At 52.8% G+C, this 22,552-nt stretch overlaps 1 protein-coding gene across 5 annotated transcripts in view; it reads left to right on the top strand.

Annotated features, from left to right (window-relative positions):
- Window positions 1-22,552, top strand: part of Ccdc33 (coiled-coil domain containing 33) — a 72,905-nt gene that overhangs the window by 28,575 nt on the left and 21,778 nt on the right. For all 5 annotated transcript variants that reach the window (XM_023712588.1, XM_023712591.1, XM_023712589.1 and 2 more), the window contains exons 6-11: window positions 1,182-1,273; window positions 2,490-2,610; window positions 7,109-7,238; window positions 7,840-7,973; window positions 8,909-8,980; window positions 20,022-20,213. In XM_023712588.1, coding sequence (XP_023568356.1) covers window positions 1,182-1,273; window positions 2,490-2,610; window positions 7,109-7,238; window positions 7,840-7,973; window positions 8,909-8,980; window positions 20,022-20,213 — 741 coding nt within the window. The remainder of the gene's footprint in view (window positions 1-1,181; window positions 1,274-2,489; window positions 2,611-7,108; window positions 7,239-7,839; window positions 7,974-8,908; window positions 8,981-20,021; window positions 20,214-22,552) is intronic.

The following is a 22,552-nucleotide window of genomic DNA, read 5'->3' as shown; positions in this document are numbered from 1 at the left end:
CATGAACCTCTCCCTGTGCCCTCTCCTTCCATGGAAGGCCAGAGCTAGAAGGCCCCCAAGGACTGGCCCAAACCCTCAGCATAAGAGCTGGGAAACAGTGGTCCAGACTGGAGCAAACACATGCCAGGTGACCAGCTGAAAGGGACCTGGTGAGGCCTCTTCCTGCCCCCAGTTTTGTCCTAGGCATGGTTCCTCACCATTCCCAGAGCCTCTTCCCTTTATGTTCTTCTCCTAAGTACCCCCACCCCCAAGACCTCAGCTCCCAGGCCTCCCTGAGGCCATTGCTGTTGCCTCTCTCCAGCCCTGGGGTTCACACTTCTCTTTTAACATGGTAAGCCTATACAAATGGAGGTGAAGAGGGGATGGGTGGGGAGCTGGGTCAGAAGCTTCTGGGGTGGCAGAGGAAGAATGCAGGGCCACAACCCCTGTCTTCTCCCTCTGGCCTGGCTGGGCTGAGCAGGTGACAGTATTAGGGCAATACTTCTGGTCACCACCAATCCCTGGGGACATGGCCTCTTTGCTGCCTGCCACTGGGAGCCCTGAGAGAAGATGGCAGTTGGGCTTAGGATACATGGATACTCAGAGGGTGACAGATGACTGAAGTCATTGGGGGTATGAGGCAGAGAGGATTCTAGAGGTGCCAGTGCTGAGGATTCTTTTCCAAATGGGCAAAAGCAGGCACCAGAGTGATGGCGGGGGGGGGGGGTGACTGTGACCTCTGATCTCAGAAAGCTCAATATGATTGGAGAGACCAGACCTGGACTTGATGTCCTCAGTTTATAGAGTGTTCTCTCACAAAATTTTAAGTGGAGATCCAGAAAAACCTAGAACCGGCTTTATGTGCTCTTTGATGGACAGAAATGTAGGGGAGGCAGAGTGCCTCACCCAACCTTATCCTGCCCCAAGACCCCGTGCTCCCAGCCTGGCTCTTTCCTCAGAGCTTGTCCCCAGAGGCAGCTGTTGCTTGAGGGTACCTATTGAGACCTATCAGTGCCCCCAAGGCACTCAGGGACACAGGCCCCAGACAGAGAGTAGAGCACAGACCAAGTGCAGTCAGAGCAGGGAAGAGCAGTGTGGAGGTTGGCAGTGGGGATGGCCTCACTGGAAAATGAAGATGATGGGTGGGCTATACCCTGGATGCCATGTCCACGTGGGCCTCACTTGCCTCTTTTCTTCTCCAGGTCTTTCTTGGGGGAGTCAATGAGCCCCTGATCAACAACTCCAAACCCATGGTGGTGATTGCCCGGGTGGTTCCCAGCCTCAGTGAGTTTAAGTGAGTGGGTCCCAGCTGGGTGTGGGCCAGGAGGGAGGAGATGGAGCACAAAGGATAGAGGACTAATTTCAGGAGCCCTGGAAGCCTGCCCTGGCCCCAAGATCCTTCAAAGTTCCCTAAATCCCAGTGGAGGCCCCATGAGCTTCCCACTGCAGGCCAGAGATGGTGAGGGGATGAGATGGGGCACACAGGCTTGGAGAGCTGGGTGGAGGAGGCTGCAGGCCCCTCCCTGCCCAGGAGCCACTGCTCCTCCAAACCTGCCTCCCATCTCAGCATCACCTCCACAGTCCCCTCCCCTGATCTACTTTAGGGTTACAGCTGCCAGCTGGTGGCTGTCCCCAGAGGACACAGCCTAAGGCCATCTCGGAATTCCATGTAAAAGTCCCTTCCCTCATCTCCTGGAGGTCTCCTTGGCCCCTGTTTGTCTTCACACACCCCTGACTTCCTTTGGAGTTCATTGGATCACTGTCCTCACATAGGGATTTTTTTTTTTTTTTTTTTTTTTTTTTTTTTTTGCGGAGCCAGGGATTGAACTCAGGCCCTTGTGCTTTCCAGGCAAGTGCTTAGTCTACTGAGCTATCTCCCCAGCCCCCATGCAGGGATTTCTGCTATGCTGACCATCCCAGGCCACAGTGGGAAGTCCCCTAGTGAACACATGCTCCAGAGACACACACCACTGTCTCCCCCTGTCATATTCCATGTTGGCCCAAGAGGACTCTGGCTCACCTGCATCCCTGGGGGATTTAATGACCTATCAGGCACCCTTTATTGTTGGAAGAAAGAGATGACTGGTGTCCTGATACACAGCCCAGGGAGCCCAGTGCGCGCGCGCGCTCGCACACACACACACACACACGTTTCTCCATGCCTGAGCCAGGATTCCCATAAGGTAGGACAGGAAAGTTACTCTGAGGGGGTCTCTCAAAAGTGGAATCATTTTAAAAGTGGGCAAGCTGAGCTGTTCGGACATGGCCAAGGCCACAGCAAGTCCCAGATAAGGGACCCTGGGAGCTGCACCCCATCCAGATGATCCCTCCTGACGCGTGTTAGCAGCCACAGAACCAGGTCCACCTACTATGCCAAGGTCTAGCCCACACCAGGTGCTCAGTGCCCTCTCCCATTCTCACACTAGTCCAGAGTCCCCAAGGAAGCCATAGGTGCCAGCTGGGCACAGGATGGTGAGTACCAACCCCTCCCTGTCTACTTGCCTCCCCAGGGCCACCCAGGCAAGGCGGGACCCAGCCTCCAGGAGGCTGCCCATCACCACACTCTCCTTCCCTGTCTCATCAGTGCTGAACTTCGACATGCCTCAGGTCAGCCAGGATGGGTGCCCACAGGTAAGGCCCCTCACCAGTCACCTTGTCACCAGCTCACAGATCTAGTGACTCACCCTAACCCTTACCCATCCACCTGTGTGAACCAGAGGTTTACCTGACTTGGAAACAAGTTTACCCCATCCTGCTGTGTATCCAGGACCAGTTTTGTCCCTGGTAATGACAGGATACCCACACATAGGATGTTAAATATCATCCCAGGTCATATACAACCTAATAGCCAACAGGGACTTCAGAGCTGCCAAAACTAGAGAAGAAGAGATAGTAGAGGACAAATACTGTCTGACCACATGCAGGGGGACAGAGAATCAGTGTATTCATGGAGGCAGAAAGCAGAGTATTGTTCCTGGGGGATGGGGAGTTGCTGTGTAATGAACCCAGAGTCTCTGTTTGGGCGATGAGAAAGTTGTAGAAATGTTTTTGGTGGCTGCACAATAATAGGAATGTATTAACAGTGCTGAACTGTGCGTTTAAAATAACCGTGATGGGGCTGGTGAGATGGCTCAGTGGTCTAAAGCACCTACTTAGAACAAGCTTAGCAAAGCACAGGGACTGCGGTTCAATCCCCCAGCACCACATGCCAGCCAGCCCAGCCCCCTGGTGGGCTGAGCTGGCCACATACACACACACACACAAATAAATAAATTTAAAAAAAAAAAAAAAACGTGATGGTAAATTTCATGGTACGTTATTTCACTGCAATAAATTTTTTTTTTAATTAATCAGAAGACAAGAAGCATGGTTGGCTAGGGAGAATGGTCATGCTTTTTTGGGAGGGGGAGAGTTGGTCCGGGCAGTCAAGGACAGAAAGAGCATGGTTTGTAGTGAGTGGCATTGAACATAGGGGCAGTGTTTGAAGATCCGGAGGGGGTCAACAGGTCATGGCTAGGTCCGGATTGATCTCTTCCCACATCCACACTTCAGTGAGATCTTCCCCTACGTGATGGTTCTCACAGTTCTAGGGACCTTGGAGGACAGGGGGGTTCTGGGAAGACCCTCCTGCTGTCTACCCACCAGGGCTTGTGCCTGGCACTGGAAAGCTAGAATGAGATACCCCTTTGGAGTCCCAGCCTTCATTTAAAGACAAAGCCTTTAGAAGAAGGCTCAGGCACAGGCAAGAGTGATGGCGGTGAGGAGGGGCGGGACAAAGGGGGACTCTGGGGACAGAAGCTTCAAACCCAAACCAATCCTTGGCCTGATTTCCCCAGAGTTATCTCACACATGCCCCTGCATTTGCCCAGAAAATTATGAACCAATCAGCAGGCTGTCCCAGGGGGCAGGAGGCTCTGCCTGCTTTAATGAGGGGACCCCCTCCTATCCTCTTTGCCTTTGCTGCCTAACTGGCCCCAGCTGGGGAAGTGCCCCCTCACCACAGAGACTTCCCCCCAATGCCAGAGGTCCAGTGGTAGGACACTTGTTGAAGGTCACCCAGCATCAAGAAAGCTAGGCCAGTTTGGGAATTCACTGACAGCCTGTACAGAGGTGCCCAGGTGCCAGGAGTGACAGCAGGAGCAGAAAGTGGGGGATGGGCAGAGCCCTACCTGGGAGGCCACCTGTCAGTAGCCATGAGCTCAGAGTTCATGTGTGCCCTCCCCTCTCATCTCATTGGCCAGCATAGGCTCATGTGTACTCCCTGAGCCAATCACTGATGATCAGACACTAATGAGTAAGGAGTATGGTAGGGTTGAACCCAACACTCTGCTCTGTGGTCCCCTAGGAGCCTGTTGTGTCTACTACCTCCTCTTCCTGTCTCAGCCCACAGCCAGTTTGTCCCCAAGCTCTGATGGGGGCTCTTTCTGTCCCCACAGACTCCTGAGAAATAGGTAAGCCATGTTCTGCCCAGGTTCAGGCCCCTGACCCCCTGCTCCAAGTCATATGGACAGTCCCCAGACTGGCTAGAGGTCTTGCTGTCATATCCTCATGTTCTCTCTCATGTCTAGCCTTTGCCCTGCTGTTCCCTCAGCCCAAAATGGCCTTGCTCATCCTTGCTTTGGTCTCATCCCTCAGACCCTCTCTGCTCCAGCTCAGAGTAAGGCATTCTCTTCAGACATCCCAGCTGCCCCTGCTACAAGACAGTGAGGACAGATCTGGCACTAACTCCCTGTATTCCCTGTAGCACCCTACAGATGGCTGTCGTGGAGAAGCCCTCAGGCAGCATTTGCAGAATTGAATTTGTACCTTCATAGTAAAATATCTATCGCGCCTTTCAACCTCACAACTGGTTTTCCAGGTATGGCACACAATGTGTCTTCCTATTGGACAATGAGAAACCCAGGTCCAAGAGAGAAGAGAGGTCACACAGCAAGGCTGAGGGAGAACCAGGCCCAGAGCCAAAAGGTCCTGGCTCCCTGAAGCACCACTCCAGGCCCAGCTGCCAACAGCTACTCTTCCCTGATGCCTCTGCTGTCCCCAAGCACAGCAGGCAGGGTGGCTGCATGTGTGGGTGGCCCAGGGGCACAGGAGGAGGTGTGGTGTGCCCATGGAATGAAGGCTCTGTCCCCAGGGATGACAAGGCTGTCTCTGTGGCCGGGGGTTAATGGCTTTTCTGAAGATCACAGCTGAGGGTTAATCACATCCCTTAATTCCACAGCCTGCCATGGCCTGTCCCATTAGCATCTGTAGCATTGTCTACCCCCACCCTACCCACACCGGCATACACATCAGCACCAATACCTTCGGCAGAGCCCTGACATCAGACCGCAGGTATTTGGCCTTAAGTCCTGTGTGGGGGTGGGGAGGGGACTGACCCTCCCTGCCAGATATAGGTCTGAGAGGGTCTTTCCAGGGGGACTTACTCTGGAAAGCCACTCTGAAGGGACTTTCTCTCTTACTGGGCAGGCAGCCACACTCACTACCTCTTGCTTTCTAGGCTCCATTTAGACATATTAATAGGCCCCAGAGCAGACAGCTTGCATCCATTAATTCCTGCTCTAGGCTGAGAGCAAGCAACAGGGCAGCAGGGAACTGAGTCACAGGTCCTTCCTGGTGCCCCTGTGCCTGGCATCTGGCCCAGCCCATATGGATGCCACTCTGGCACCCAGGGAGACATGATCTGGGGACCAGTCCTGAAAGATCACTCCCTTGCTCCACAGAACCTAGGACCAGACTTGTGTGTCTGGGACACACCTTTTACCCCTGCCACTATTCCAGTGTTCAGGAGCCCCCTGGCCCACATTGACCACAACCCATCTCCCTGGGGATGGGGGCAGGCACAGCTGAGCCTCTGAGTTCTGCAGCAGGCACATTAGTGTGACAGGCGTCAGGATGCTGCCACCATGGGGGAGTGGTTCTGTGCTGACGGTCCTTGTTCTTGCATCCATAACTCCTGGAGTGCACAGCACATTTGTGCTGACCTTTACCAGTGACGACTGACTCCCGCAGGGCCACGGGAGGTAGGGGCAGCTGTCCCTGTTGCTGACAGCCCCTGACGGGCACATGGACGAGCCAGCCATGTGAAGGGTGTATGCTGAGGCCGTGTAGAGCCCCCTGCTGCAAGCTGACACCCAGCCCTCATCTCCCCACCTCGTAGCCTCTGCAGATGCGGGGTTTCCTCAGGGACGCTCCTCATTCCAGGCACCCTCCACAAACATCACGCTTGGTGCCAACTCCACCTTTTGTCACTTGTGCCATTTTCCCACCCAGCACTTTCTCCCTGCCTTCACCCTGCCAGATCTTCCTTCAGAGACGTCCTCTAATCCTGCTTCCTTCAAGGCAACTCTTCTGACCACTCCTAGAAACATCTCCTGTAGCCTCTGTAGTGAATGTTGTCATTGCATCATCTTTGTCACCCCCAAGCGTATGCCCAAGTGTTGAATCAGTGTGCCACCAAGTCTCAAGGGTACCCAATGCCCCCCACCACACAGACTAAGTCCCTGGCATCTGCAAGCCTGTTGTGGCTTTTCTGAGAGCCTGAACAATACATATGGAACAGAGGGGGGCTGTGACAGAAAGGACAGATCTAATGTCACATTAATGGTACCACCAGCTGCAAACATTGGCCTAATACCTAGGAAAAATGCCACCAGCCAAGTGGCTTACAATATGTACCATATCCTTTAACCCAACGGTTCTTAAGGTATTGGGACACAGAGGTAAGGCGTGTAGTAAAGTGTTATTGCAGGAAAAAAATGAGATGGGAGAGAGAAACTAGGGCACTGGGATCTGACAGGAGATCCTGGAGTTACTATAGTCATGGGCAATAGGAGCTTCTTGTACCTCTGGATATACTTAGGTTTTGGTGGGAAATGAAAAATGCAGGCTGCTAGAATGACAACTATATGCAAAACGTGCACAGAGCAATCTAGAAACACTGTTTTGTGAGTGTTTGTCTTTGGTGTAAGATTAGAAGGGTTTCGCTCTCCATCCTACTTTCTGAGTTTTCTAAAGATATTCAGTGTGTGTTGCTTTTCCAATTGGGACAAAGTGCACATAGATATAGATGCACAGATGCCTGGTGTTGGGAGGTCTGTGGCCCCACACCTGCTGCCAACTCTCCTTCCAGCTGTCCAAGCCTGGAGGGCCCCCAGACCTGCCGGTGTGGAACCAGTCTTTCCTCTTCCAAGGCCGAGATGGTGCCACCAACTTCTCAGACGACACAGCCCTGGTGCTGGAGTACTACCCCTCCTCTTCAGGTCAGTGCCCTGTGCTGCCATGCAGGGGTTGCCACTCACCAGGGAAGTGGTGTTTGCACCTTCCTGCTTCTGCCTCCTGTGGCAATAGGTTACAGGCTCCCAGGTGCCAAGGCAGGCTCCCAGGCGGGCAGATGAAGATAGGAGGGCCTGCCTGGCCTCTTGTCCATGGGGAAGCCACAGGGCACCGGCCAGTACACCTGCTTCTATTCTACACCACCTGCTTTCACAGCAGCCATCAGTGAGGAGGGGCGGGAGGAGCCGCTGAGTTTTCAGCTCCCAGAGCACAAAGGAGGGGTGGGAAGATCGGATTCGGAGAACACAGGTCAGGCCTCACCGGCACAGCCTAAGATCAGATCCCCCAAATGACAGAGACTAAGGTGATCATACAAATATTCAAAGATGCAGAACCTGGTTAGATTCCTGAAGCCCTGAAGATGGAGAAGGAGGATGGGTATGCAGGCACAAGCCAGGAGGCAGGAAGCAGATGGGTGGTGGGGTGGAGCTAGGCTCCGTGTCAGAGCTGGGCCCAGGTGGGACCTGAGGCTGGCACCTGAGGACCCCAGGGGTCCCCGGCCCCAGCCCAGCTGCTCCTTCCCTGCAGCACATGGCAACACACCGTGGACCCTCAGCCAGCCCCTGGGCATCTCCGTGCTGCCACTGAAGAGCCAGCTCTACCGCAAGATGCTCACAGGGAAAGATTTGAATGGGCTGCATGTCAAGCGGCTTCCCATCACCGTGAGTCCCCTGTCCGACCCCCAGTGTCCCCACCCTACCCCTCCACTGAGCCTGCTCCATCTTCAAGAATGTGGCTCCCTCAGCAGTTCAGATCAGGGCACCTGCCAGGTGAGCCCACCTCTGTAGTTCAAGAGGTCCCCAACACCAGAGTCAGTCTTGCTTCTGGGGCTGAAGAACAGGGCCAGAGAAGCAGCCCAGAGGCCCCATGAAAGCTGACAGAGCTAAGATCTCGAACCAGACCTGGGTTCAAATTTCAGCCTACCCAGTCCTCTCGGGAGTACATGACTTAACCTCTTTGAATCTCAGTCCTCATCTGTAAAACGGAAACAACATGCCCAGGGACAGCCTCTGTGTGTGACAAGAGTCAAGAACTCAGGCTCTCAGAACTCTTTGGGACTTCTGGGCCCAAATTCTGATTCCACCACCTACCAGGGCACATGACTGTAGGAAAATTATTTAAAGCCTCACTGCCTCAGTTTCCAAGTCTATAAAATGGGCTCACAGTAACAAAACTTTTCTCATATGGTTGCCTTGAGATTTTGTTAGGAAAAATATATGTCTAGAAGGCATTTTGAATAGCTCCTCAGTAACAGTGAATATCATTCCCATTCTTATTATCTATTCCTATGGCTATTCTGTTACTATTCTCTATGTCTGTTTCTATTTCTTTTCCCCTAAAGTACTCCTGACCTCCAGACATAAGAGCTCTCAATAAATAAATGCCTGGAAATGAGCCCAGAGCTGCCAGTCAGGGCTCTAGGGGAGTTGAGAAAGGCAATGGCAAGGAAGCAGGGAGGGCAACAGAGGCAGAGGCTGGCTCTCACCTCCTTCCACCCCCCCTGGCCACGCCTCCATCTCCCAGCACTTCCTGTGGGTGGAGCAGAGTCTGGAAGCTACCCTGGCCAGCTCGGTCTGACTGCTCCCTCCTTCCGCAGGACACCACCCTGAAAACCATCAGTGGTGAGGCACCCACAGTGGACGTCTCCTTGCAGCTGCTTTCCTCTGAGGTAAGGCTGTGGGCTGGAAGGTCACAGAAGACACATGCCGGCTCCATGACCCTCCGTTGGGTTCCGGCCACTTTCATGACTGCTGGCTGTGGTTGGAGACTGGAGCCTGGGCCTTATGACCACTGATTTGGATAGAGATGCTGCTTTGGATGTCTGTAGGTGACTTGAGGCTCCAGAAAGCCAGAGAAAAAGCTGGGATTAGGATGAGGAGAGTGAGAGCAGAGGACCGCCTAGAGCAGGGGTCTGGCCTTGGTCCAGCCCAGGCTGGGCCTATTTCCACGGGGCCCATTTCCTGCAAATATGAACTAGGACAAGTTGGCTTCAAGTAGCACCTGCATACTCATTGACAGTTCTGTCACAGGAAAGTAGTTGGGCACCACAGACTGGCAAGTTCCCTTCCTTCCCAAAGATCTCAGGGAAGAGGTTGATTCCAAGTTCATCGGGGCTGCTGGCAAGATCTGGCTCTGTGCAGCGTGGCCCCACACCCCAGATCCAGCTCCCCACCCCACACACAGTCCTTCTCACCCCACCCCTCCACCTCATGCCAGCAGGCATATCCAGTCTATCCTGGCTTGAAAATTCTGACTTCTTCCATCAGCATCCAAGGAAACAACTGGTTTTAAAGAGGCCGCTGAGATGAGATCAGGCTACTGGGTAATCTCCCAGCCTTAAGGTCAGCAACATTACATGACATGACATAGTCCCACACGTGACAGCTCACAGTGCTACAGGTCCAGGATTAGGGAGGGACCTTACTTGGGAAGGACATGGGGAGCTTCATCATGGGGTCAAGGGCTCTCTCTGGAAAGTACCAACCTGAAGCATCACCCACCAAGCCTCTCCCTGCTGTGGGTGCTTAGCATCGTGCTCTCCATCCAGGCAGGCTTCTTTGGTGCCTAGGTAGCTCCCAGATGGGACAGAGCTCCTTAAAGGCTCTGACAGCGACCCTGTCACCAAACCAGGCACAGCTACAAGAAGGCACCGAAAGGGGAGGTCACAATAAAAACCAAGATCCCAGGAAAGAGGACTGTTGGGTCCTTGATGAAAAATGTCACAAACTTTCCAGGGAGAAGCTAAGCCCTCCAGGGCCTTTCTCAGGGTCTGGAATCTGCCAGTACCCCTTACTTGCCTCCTTCTGCCTTCTGCCTCTGTCCCAGGCATAGGTATCCTGGAGCTGAAGGGAGCGTCAGGTGCCCTGGTCAAGGGACTCGGGGGCCCAGGCAGGCAACAGGCAGGTGGGCAGGATGCTGGCCTGATGGCCCAGAGGCTGGCACAAAGGTCTCCAGTGATGAATTATTCACTGGAGCTGTGCTAAGTGCAGAATTAATCCCTTTCCTTCCAGCTGGCAGCCTCACTAAATTATCCCTCCAAGTCATGCGGGAAAATGCTGCCGAATTCATTTAGCTGCTGAGTGTTTTGATCTGGGCCTTGTGATTTTAGCTTCCCCTTCCCTCAGCCCCCCTCCCCCTGGAGGTGGGTTTAAAAAAAAAAAAATCCTTTTCGTAATGGATTTCCAAGAAGAAAGGAAAAGAAAAGAGATCAAGACTGGGTGTGTACCAGGAAAACAGTCCTAGGAGAAATTCAGGTCCAGCAGCCAAGAATGCACACACACAGATTCCACCCATATACACGCAGTCACATTTGAACATCTACGCACGTACAGTCACATACAGATGTCCATGCACCTCTGCAGGGTGCACATATGCAAGCTCATGTACGCGTGTAAATTGACAGGCAGTTTACACAACCACGCGGGTGCACACACAAGCTAAATCTCTCTGCAGCTTAACTGCCTCTCGATCTAGGAATTGGCCAATAACTGAATCACTCGGATCAAAACATGCTGCAGATCAATTTATAGGCCTGGGTTGAAGCGCTGGCAGGGGTGAGCTCCTAGAAGGCTCTTGCACACCCAGCAGCAATCCATTTTGCCCAGCATGCTGACATGGGAAGAGGGGCCAGTGGCCACAGAACCCAACTGCCTCAAGGTAACCTTCAGGTCAAGGTCACCTTGACCTCTGCTAGCATTTGAGCTCTTTTGTCAACTTCTCCCTAAGGGTGGCAGGAGAGTGTTGAGATTTGATGCTGGAGCCAGGTGGCCCTACAGATAAGTCTCAAGCCCACACTTCCATCCCCACCTCTACCTGTCACCGCTGCCACCAGCTATCACTGTCCTCTGTCAACCACACAAGTATGCATCACCTGCTGTGCAGCTGAACTTTGCTGGGCTCTAGGAATATTACACTGAGCAAGACCAAAAACAACCTGCTAAAACAAACAACAAACCCAGCCCTTCCTTTATGAAGCTTGCATGGATAGAGAGCAGGGAGTGCGGGACAGACAACGAACAGTACATTCATGCAAGATCCAGCTAACAATAAGGCGGCAACATTTGAGGGAGTCTTTGCAGAGGCTATTTGGACTCCCTGAGACATGGCACAGGCTAAGCTGCTGTAACAAAGAGCCCGGCCCTCCCACACTGTTGCCCCACGTGCCTCACCACCTGCCCCTTCCTGGAGGGAGGAGCTCGGCTTCCACCTCTGCCTTGCAGCTGTAGGGAGGCAGCGCAGAGTAAGGACCAGAGTTCTTCCATTCAGTCTTCCTCCCTTTACAACAAACACTGCCTAAAATGCCAGGAGCCACAGCCTGGAGCCTGGGTCCTGGAGCTGTCAGGGTCCTGTGGACACTCTAGCTACAGGGTCCCCTGATCCCCATGACTGGCAAGGCCAAGTCAAAGCAATGCTCCAAGGGGCTCTGGAGAGGAAATGCTTTGGGAGAGGGGCTATGTGTGCACAGGCCTGGCACAGCCTCCTTCTGTCCTAGTTTCTTAGACATTGGTGGGCGCAGCCTTTCACATCCACCATCTCCACATCACAACTGTCAGCTCCTGGAACCAGAACGTGGTGCAGTTTCTAAATAGAGACTGCAGGGCTTTCTTCCACAAGACACCTAGACAGGCAGGTGCTTGGCCACGCCCACCCCAAGAGGTCCTCCTGGCCTCGCCCCCTGTTGTGCAGCTACAGGAAGCTCACTACCTCCACAATATTCACCTTACATTGAGTGCAAGCTGTGCCCTCCTCCTCCCTCCATCCAGGCTCCAGGCTCTGCCCTGGGGGTTGCAGCGTGTCCCTGTCCAGCCTGTGCACATCACAGCACCAGTCAGCAAGCACGTGCATGGACAGAGCAGCCAGCAGAGAAGCCAGGACCGGTCTCTTCACCTATACTGTCCAATGCCGCTTCTTCTTGGACATTTGCTGACTGATCTGCTTTAAGCTGGCATTTGGTGTGTAGGTGAGAGCATGAAGATGCATACACAGATGCATAAAAATCAAAAGCACACACATCTATGCACACACACACACACACACACACACACACGGAAAACTCCACATTGCACGGCCAGAGGCCAGAGGGTCTGACCTAGGAGACCCTAGGTCAAATCCATGAGCCTCTGGCTGCTCAGCGCACACACAGGAGTTGATCTTGGTCTCCACCTTCCCTTCTGATCAGGCTCCTTCTCTTTGAAGAGTGGGCTGTGCTTTGCCCTGGGAGCTCTGCTTCTCCAGGCTAAGCAGACTGGCTCTTTTTAATGAACCGGCGTCAGGTCCCACAGCACCCTGGGTGCCCTCCAGCCTGCAGCTAGCTTCTTTGAAGTACTGAGTGGGCTGACCCTGTGGTATGGAGCTGACAGGCACACAGTAGGTACTTACTGGGTCAGTGCCTGGCCCTGCCTAGAGATGCAGCTCCCTGTAGGTGAGAAAGTCCTGGGAGGACATCTGAGGGGTCAGCACAACTCCCCCTGTGGAGACTTTGGATTCCATGCTTCAGCCAGGGAGGGTGAAGAGCGTTGAGCAGGATATGGCCTCTTTGATGCCCTCAGCCCAGGAAGCACCGGGAAAACTTGAACCGTACTGGCTTCCTTGGATTTGGGCACAGGAGGGTGCATATGAGGAGAGGAGGTGATGGCCCCTACTGTCCCCTGTGAGACGGCCACTGTCTCAGTCTGGTCTGACCTCCTCTCCAGGCTGGGGGCACTCTGCTCCTCTACAAAGCTCTCTCTGGGACCAGTCCAGAGTAGGGCCAAGAGACTCTCTAGTAGAAGGAGGAGAGGAGGGTGGAGAACAGGCAAAATCATGTTGGCTTTTGACGGCTCTTGGTGAATTTTTTGAAAGCCGCCCACATCGAGTGCAAGCTGCCCCTCCCTAGCTCACAAGTGCCCCTGTCCACTCCATCTTAGGCTCTAGGTCCGCTTGAGACATCTCTCATCCAACCCAAAGGAAACTGAGGTGAGGTGTGTGTGAGAAAGGCCAGACTTGGCTTTGCATCACACATCTACCGTGTGTGACAGGGCTCGGTGTCCCACTTTATAGAGTTCCTACCTGCTTTTCACAGTGCCTGAACTGTGAAACTCCTCCAGGCAGTGCTCCTTATCTTAAAGACAATAATGATTTCCATAGTCTCTTGGATATCATAAAACTCCTCCCATGCACCCCACCTGAGAAATAGTCAGACACACTAGTCAGCACATACACAGGGCCTTGCTTTACTTGCTTGCTTCTCATGACAGGGAACTCACTACCTCCTGGGAAAGCTTCACCAACCTCTCTCAGTGCCCTTGGAAGCCCCTTCCTTCCTGTCTCCATGTAGTGGCCCTCACTTTGCTGTGGCTTCTCTTTGCTGATATCCCCAGGGAGGTCAGCTCCTACACTTATGCCAACCCTGCTGACATTTGCAAGCTTCTGTGTCCTCCTCAGCTTGACCCAGGTCCATCCCCCGGTGCCTTTTCTTGTACTTGTGTTCTGATGCTCATCCTCTTAGTTGTCTCCTTTTGACAACAATCCTCTTAAAGCATCCCCAGAAGGGGTAGGACTCCATCAAAACTGGTGGAGAGTACAGGACCATTGCCCCCTCTCTCTAAACAAGCTCTTGCTTTGGGGCAGCCAGAGGCTGTAGTTTGTTGTCAATCCTTGCTGAGGTGGTGAGAGTGCACTGAGGCAGGAGTCTAGCTCTGGCATGTCAGGAAGGCTGCATGTCCTCACCTTGCACCTCTACTCCTGCATTTTTGAACTCCAACAGGATTTCTCTTCCCTGTAGGACTTCACCTTTATCATCCTGGCCCATCTTCAAAGGCTGAGGTCAATCCGGACCCTGAGTATGTCACGTAGCACACTCAGGGTCCCACCTGAACACCCCTCTGAACTCCAGGTCACCTGCAATATAGTCAGGACACTTCCAGTGCTGCAATGCTCAGTGTACAAGCCAAGACCTGGGCTTGAATTCTGTATCTCCTGAAGCACCTTTGTAACTCTGAGTTCCACTTTCTTGGTCCCTAAAAGGGGTGGTCATGCCACACAGCCAGGGATATAGTGGAAATAGAATGGGGGTGCATGGGTCAGTGCCCAGCATGTTGTCCCACCACTGCTCATTTTTAATACAGTTTGTCAAGGGTACAGTGCTTGCCCAGCATGCAGAAATCCCTGAGTTCAATCTCCAGTACTGCCCCCAAAACAAAATAATAAATTGCTGGCAAATGTGCTGAACTCATCAGGGATGAGGGCAGTCTCTTGAGGGAGGGGACACTGGAGCCCCGCTAATCCATCACTCAGCGCCTGCCCCTCCTGACAGCCACCTACCTACCAGCTTTGCATCCATAAGGACATCAGGAACTCTTGTCAAGTGCTGAAGATAAATATCCCCAGCCCCACGTGTGATCTCCAGAAATTTTTCAGAGAATGAAGAAACTGGAAAGAGACAGCCAGTGATCCCTCCAGAGGCCAGATGGACTGAAGTTCCCAGGGTAGCAGCCTGCCCTGAGCTGGGGGCTATGCAGAAGATGGAGGAATGGAGGCCTGCTTCTAGAAGCTATGCTGCTTCCACTTGATAGGAATTCCATAGGCCTGCTACGGGCTCATCTCGCCCACATCCCTCACAGGAGCCTGTGCTGCCTGGGCCTGTGAGCCTGCAACTCACCTCCAGAGACCACACAGTAAGGTCCAAATGCTGGAATGGTTGAGATATGAAACATTTGGGCTCAGCCTGCTCTGCTTTCCTTATGAGACCAATGAGTCACTGTGAGATTGAAGAAGGGAAAGGGAAAGAAGAGAGACAGGGGGCAGAAGCAGCAGAAGCATGCAGATCAGATTTCTCAGAAGGTGGTGGATGCCCTTGGGATTGTCTTCATCTCAAATCCAGACTACCCCTAGCATAGACTTACCTGCCTGTAGCCAACCAGGTCATCAACCACTGACAGGTGGTTAATGACCGATCCCTAAGCTGTTCTTGTCTGTGCTCCGACATTGTCACCATCCATCTTGCCACAGGGTCTTAGTGGAGGCAGGTGCACTGACCTCCACATAGAGGCATGGTCTGAGCACTGCCTTCTTGTGGCTTGGAAGTTGACTGGCGAAGGTGCATCCAGCAAAAAGGCACATGCAACACGGTGGTGACAAGGCAGTGTCTGGAGTCCCTGGACATTTGGGGGCTCTGGCAGTCAGTGAGACTAGAAACTTAGATGGTACCAGCTTGTGGAGGACCTGAGTGCCAGGATGTAGGATTTGGACTTGGCCAAAAAGTGATGGGAAGCTAAGGAAGGTACTTAAGCCCCAGTAGGATGTGATCTGACCTATAGATTGTAAAGGTCTCTCTAGATATGACTCAGGGGACTCTAAAGGAAAATAAAGATTAAATACAGAAAGAGCCTGTTTCAGGCTAACAAGAGTTCATAGCACATCCACAGAGCTACACCCAAGGCTCTGCTTAATCCTAAAACCCCTGACAAAAACTTTTATCAGTGGTGCCCTCCCCTGACCCTATACCTTGCTTTTGGATTAACCCTCTGACATGTTTTCCTAGGAAATAAATGATGTTCCCATGGAAAATTAACACTTGGGCCCTTCTTGCTGGGAGACAGGCTCACCACAGCTGTAAGACCGTGCAAGATGCCATAAATGAGCTTGCAGTATGCAGGGGAGGGCATAGTCCTCTTGAGGGATCCCATTGTCTGAGCCTCGCCTACCACGGAAGAGATAAGAACCTACCACTGTGGCCACAGGAAATGACAAAGCAATGACTGATCAGGGAGCCGCTGCACAGGGCTCATTACGGAGCTTGCCAGCGGGCGAGACACCCTTATCAGGGAGAAAATTGCATCAGGCCTCCTGAATTACTAGCGATTGGAAGCAGATTTCTTGGGACGCACTTTGTTAGATACCTAATGAACGGGATACAGGAGTACAGAACCCAAAGCCGGCAGGGCGAGGGACAAATGTCTTTGTTAAACAGAATTTGTCAGTTTCCGCTCCGGGCTCCCTGGGGAGGGTTCAGGGCCAGCTAATTCAATTAAAAGCTTGTGCTCTTCAGCTGGGAGGCTCGGGGCGGGGCGAGAGGCGGGCTGGCCGGAAGGCGGGCACTTTCAGCACCAAGGACAGCATCTGTGGCCTGGCCACTTCCTAATTGCCCCGCAGGCTGAAGCTGTTGCATTTTGTATGACCAGGGATCTAGGGGATAAAAGAGGAAGGAGGTAGGCAGAGGATGCTAGCAGGAGCGGGGAGACAGGTGACCTAAGAAGCTTCCAGCCTAGCATGCCATTGGCCCCGTCTGTCCGTCTCGGCCGGCGGCGAGAGCCAGGAGGCTGGGGAAGGGGCATCTTCTCCCTACCTCGGTACTCACGTGGGGAGGAGGGGGTGGAGCAGCTGCAGCCGCACATGGAGCAGCGCAGCGATAGGGGCAATGAGTCCGAGTGAGTGCATGGCTGTGCATGGCTTTGAGCTTTCAAAGTCAGCCTCCAATTAGTGCCCTAATGAAGCAGGATGTACTGCAGCCACGGAGTTACAGAGCCAGGGGCCACTTGTCAGCCCCAAGCTGCCCCAGCAAGTGAGGTGGAGTCTGCCAAATAGACAAGCAAGTAAACAAGTTTGTGGGGTGGGCTAACAGCACTGCTCTCAACCGCACTGAAGAAGGGAGCAGAAAGGCATGAATGGGCCTTACCTGGAAGGGTTCATCCCAGGGCTCCCTGTCTCCTCACCCTCCAGCAGCCTGGCTCCTCCCTGTGGTCTCAGGTCTGCTCCTTCCCCAAACATGTGCACATTGAAGCTGTGGAGGCAGAAGAGGTGATGCCAGCTCTAAAGAAAAGGAACTGTTGAGAGAACCTGGGTGCTGTGGGAGGTGGTGCAATGCTCCACCTGGTCCCCGAACCTCACATGATGAAAGCAACTGCCTCTGGCCTCCCCTGCAGGACCTACACTGCCTGGAAGTGTAAAGCTACTTCCAGAAAACTCACCCACCCAGCTCACCTCTAAAGCCCAAGCCAGGACAGACCCTGGCAAAGCTGAATGCGATGAAGGCTGGGTATGTGCACAGGAGACCCTTGAGGTGGGAGGTAACAGCACCAAGGAAACCAGGCCAGGGCTGGCGATGAGGGAAGGACACAGCAGGGCCCCTGAGCCTCAAGGTCTGCAGGAAGATACTGGGTCCGGACAATGTGAAGCCATGGACACTCTGACTCCCCTTCTTGCTGCCTCAGGTACCCCCTACCCTCCAGAAACCGATTGGGTTGCAGGCACTAGTTTGCACTGAAGGGCTGGTCTCATTTTTAATTCAGCTTTGTGATAAAATTTAATGGATTCTACAAAAAAAGAACTTGACAAGTTCTTTTGAACTCTGACCAGAAGCTCCATAAACATTGGCTCTGGGTCACTGAATGGCTGAGGCCATGTGGAGTGGACATCAGGGGGCCTGACTGTGGGGGAGGGGGCTCCCTAGACAATTGTCCTTGCTTTCAGAACTGATGGGGGCACCTCTGGAGGCCTCCCGTGATTTCATTACTTCTACTTCCTCCCCTAACTGAATTAGATGGCAGTCTATGAAATCCAGGGCATCGAGATTGGCTCTCTGCCTGGAAATGAGGAGAAATGTCATTACAGGTCCTGAATCAGCATCTCGCCCTGGCCTTGGGGGCCACCTGGTCAATGAGGAGGCAACCTTTACCCTGGCTTGTTTTTTTCCTTCATTCCTTTACCCATCCATGCATGCATGCATACAACCATCCATCCATCCAATATGCATATCATAGCTGTCTCTGTGTCCCAGTCTGGAATACAGCAGTTCTGAGTGGGAGGCAGATGTGGTACTGCTTCCTACCTAAAACACACAGGAAACCCAACTTGTATGGTGCAGGTGCTGAACTAGATGTATGAGATAGAAAGTCTTGGAAGCCTCTGAATAAATCCTGCACCCTCCAACCTGCAGCTACCAAAAGGAGCAAGGCCCTGCACACTTGAACAGAATGCACCCAGAGTCGTGCACTCCAGTGCAGTAGCCAGCCTACTGGAGTCAGCCTTGGATACCCAGGCCTTCCCCTTCCCTTCCCAGAGTCTTTTCATAGCTGTCTTCCCTTTGCTGTGTCTCCATCTCCATGTGGGACCCCTCTTGGGCTGGCTGATTCCACACTCTTGTACACCTGTCCCTTAATCTACTGACTCAAGCCTGAACAAACTCCATGTTCATGCATTTCTGCACACCAAATTGCAGAGCACATGATGGGATTATTTAGAGGATCTCAGTGGTAAAATGTGGAGCTTTTGCCCTCCCAAGTCATCGTGTTCATGTGTGTAGATAAGTGTCCACCTAGAGAGGAAGCCACTGTCCTCATTCGATCTCTGGTAGGTCAGGGTTGAACACTGAGGTACCTCTAACCCTGATCACACCGTCCCAGTTGTCACCATGTCCATGGCTGTCCTTTTTGTTTTGTTTTGGCGGAACCAGGGATCGAACTCAGGCCCTTGCTCTTGCCAGGGAAGTGCTTATTCCACTGAACCATCTCCCCGGCCCCTCCATTGCTGTCCTTGATCTAGCATAGCACTCTAGATGTGGGAGAACATGTGTGCTAGGTGACCAAGGGAGGGTTCCAACAGCTGATGGGAGGGAGGTGGCACTGAGTCAGTCACCTTTGAGAGCCCTACAAATGCATGGTTTTTCAAACAGTGGGCAGATTTTAGAACTAACCATGGATTTCAAGCAAACTTTATAGACATCTCTCTCCAAAGGGAGCATGGGTATGTCCCTAAACCCCAGAAACTTAAAGTTTTTTTTAAAAAAATAGCAAGCAAGTCTGGGATTAAAGAGCATTGTGAAAATACAGATATCCAGTTGCTAAACTGCAAGAACAGAGAAAAACTGCAAATAACTCTAGGCTGAGGCATGAAGGCTTCCTGGGGAGGAGGGATCTGAGTAGGATCAGATTTTGGAACAAGATTGGAGGATGAGGGAAGATGAAAGGAAACAAGTTTATGCAGACAAGTGTGCCCACAGAGCAAAGTATTTGAGGGGTGGGTTTATTTCTGGTTTGTTTGCTTGCTTTGCTGGTATTGGGGATCAAAGTCAGGACTTTGCACTTGCCAGGCAGGTGCTTATGCTGCTGAGCTATATTCCTCACCCAGAAAGCAAAGGATTTTGGAAGGTGTTACTATCCTGAGGAGGGGGCCCTGGGTGGCAAACTTGTTAGGCGCCCATATATGTTTGTTGAGCAGCTACCATGAGCCAGGAGGTAAAAATTGTGCTTGCTTACACAGAACTACATCATAGTCTGAGTATTGCAGGGATGGGAGAGAGCAGGCAGTTCACAACTAAGCCCACTTTTTGTAAGTTAATTTTCCTGTAGAGTAAGTTCTGTGAGCACTGTAAAATGGGGTGCTATGAATAGAGCGCTCTGAAAGTGGGGTTAGGTTGGGCAGAGTGGGGGTCTACACCTCCACAGCCAGGGCTTCTCAGAGAAGATGGTATCTGGGCTGAGTTCTGAACAATGAGGATGGCACGTAAGTTCCATGAGGCCTTCCACACAGAGAGCAGCAGGTACAAGGGCCCTGAGGCTGGGAAGACTTTGGCTTGGCAGAGTAACAGCAGGACAGGGTGGCCAGAGCCCAGCAAACAAGCTAAAGGCTGGCAGGGGTGGTGGCAAAAGACAGACAGAGACCAGGTATGCTGAGCCACGAGGGTGGGAGGCACAGAGAAAGGATCCAACTGAAGTTTCTCTGCATCTCCTCAGAGGCCAAAAAACTTCTTGACACCCATCAACAGCAAGACACTGCCCACCCTGGACCCCAAAATCCTAGAGGAGAAGCTGGCTACCATCCGTGAATCCTGGTCCAAGTCCACTGTGAGCTCACCAGACTCCAGTGTGTCCACTTCTCGGGAATCAGAGGAGCCCCAGGCACCAGAGACCACATTACATGACGCAGTGAGTGCCTCCCTACATTCCAGTAGCCCCAAGAGCCTTGGGGAAGGCAGCTCAGGAGCCACCTAGGGGATGGGTGTGAGATGGGGGCACTCTGAACATGATGGAAAGCAGGAGTCCTTTTTAAAAATTTTTCTTAGGATTTTGTTTTGTTTCGTTTCATTGTTTTTTTGAGACAAGGTCTTGCTATGCAGTTCAGGCTGGTCTTGAGCTCACTTTGTATCCCAGACTTGTCTTGAACTCGAAACAATCCTCCTGCCTCAGCCTCCCTAGTGCTGGGATTACAAGCATGTGCCACCACACCTGGGTATTTTCTTAGGGTTTTTTGTTTGTTTGGTTTTTGGTTTTTTGCAACAGGGTGTCATGTGTAGTTCAGTCTAGACTTAAACTCACTGTGTAGCCCATGCTGGCTTCAAACGCCAGGCAATCCTCCTGCCTCAGCCCCCCAGGCGTTGGGTGTATGTGTGTGTGTGTGTACCAGCATACTCAGCTACGGACTCTCATGTGACTTCTTTGGAGGCAAGTCCCTGCCTATACTGTCTCAGACCCCTCAGGGCTGGGTCCGCTGGGTCATGGGAAGTACTTCAGAGATGATCTGAAACTGCCACAGACAAGGCCACCAGCCCAAAGGACACCCAGGTCCTCCTTGTTCTGGGCTCTACCCCTGCCCCTCGCCACCTCCTCATCCACCTATGTACCTCTGCACCCTTCTGGGACAAACACTATCACACATATAGCAAGGATGACTCCCACTGGGTGGGCCCGGGAATATCTTCACTGAGTGGTTCCACCGTTTTCTGTCCAAGCCACAGCACTCAGCCTCAGCACTTCTAAAGCTCCCTCTGGCTGGGTTCCTGGGTCTGGTATCTGCTGAGCGAAGAATCCAGGGTCCATATGAGGCCATAGGTCTGAGGGCCTAGATTATGCAGGAGACAACAGGTACAAACAACTCAGTACCATGGATTGGCTGGGGGCAGTGGGTTAGCATGAGTCACGCTACGCTTATCAAGTGTGATGAGACTAATAGTGGGAGCATGAAGGAGGGAAAAATAGAGGTGGGGAGGAAGAGGCCTGGAGACCCAGGATGGATGTGATGGGTGGGCAGTGCAGACACATCTTCAAAGTATCTGGAAGAATGGTGTGATCACACACGGGCAGTGCACCGCTAGTCTTGATGTTCTCTTAAAGATTAACCTAGACGAGAGCTGGCCAGATGGCAGCCAGGATGTCAAGGTTGGCCATGGGCAGGGCCTGTCTTTGAGCAAGAATAGACAGACTGGGAGAGAGGACAGGTGGCCTCAGGGGCCAGGATAGAATTCTGGGAGGATCAAGGCATAGAGAGGGGCTCAGGCTGCTCCATCTCTACAGAGTAATTTGGGTCCCATGGTGAGGTCCCCAGCTTGTCCACCCCGAGTGTCACCCTGGCACTCCATGGAGGGCCATGCTTCCAGAGGACGATCCCCAGTTCCTCCTCTCTCTTGCTGGACATCTGGAGAGGCTCCAAAGAATGGCTGCTGGTTCATTGTTGAGTTGTGTCCCCCAAGCTGTTGCCACCCAGCCCTGAACTAATGCACACAGTGTTGTCCCCTCTCTGGGCTGTAAGGCCCTGGGGCTCTCCCATACACACACACACATTTTGTCAAAAGCTTGTTAGACAATGTCACAGGGCCAGCCAAATAGCTCAGCCGATTCAAGTGCCTGCAAGCAGGCACAAGGGCCAGGGGTTCAATCTCTGGGCCTGCCGTGCCCGCCCCGCCCCTGGAGCAATCTAAGATGTGATTGAGACTGGGTATAGTGGCACATGTCTGTAATCCCAGCTCTTGGGAGGCTGAAAACAGGAGGATCACTATGAGTCCGATCTAGTAGTGAGACCCTGAACATCTTGTAGGTACTTCCCTAAAAAAAAAAAAAAAAAAAGACAATGTCACAAAACCCCTGGCTGGACAGAGAGGGCATCAGAACAGACCTCATGAGAATCCACTGTGGCCTTCCCCCCTCCCAGTGGTAGCCGTGAGGTGGTGGTATAGAGACACCTCCTCAGGGTTTCCCAACCTCCCCCTCCCGTGCTGCTTTGAGTCCATCCCAGGAAGCCCCAGAAGGCTCCAGAGCCCTGCTCACTATCACTATCAGATCCCTCTGACACCTCCCCCATCCTTGCCAATCTCCATCCCTTCCTCCCCTCCTGGTTCCTGACTCTCGGGTCCATTCTTTGTTTTCTTTCCTACCCCAGTTGGACTCCTACCTCCTCTTTCTGTGCCTCTCACACTCATATGTACCATGCTGGCTGTCCCACCAGACACTGTGCCCTCACTGGCTGCTGGACATCAGCTCCTATCTGCGGG

The sequence above is a fragment of the Octodon degus genome, unplaced genomic scaffold, assembly GCF_000260255.1.
Source record: "Octodon degus isolate 3935 unplaced genomic scaffold, OctDeg1.0 scaffold00026, whole genome shotgun sequence".
Taxonomy (NCBI): domain Eukaryota; kingdom Metazoa; phylum Chordata; class Mammalia; order Rodentia; family Octodontidae; genus Octodon; species Octodon degus.
The sequence above is the reverse complement of the archived record's forward strand: the minus strand, read 5'-3'. Positions and strand labels throughout refer to the sequence as shown.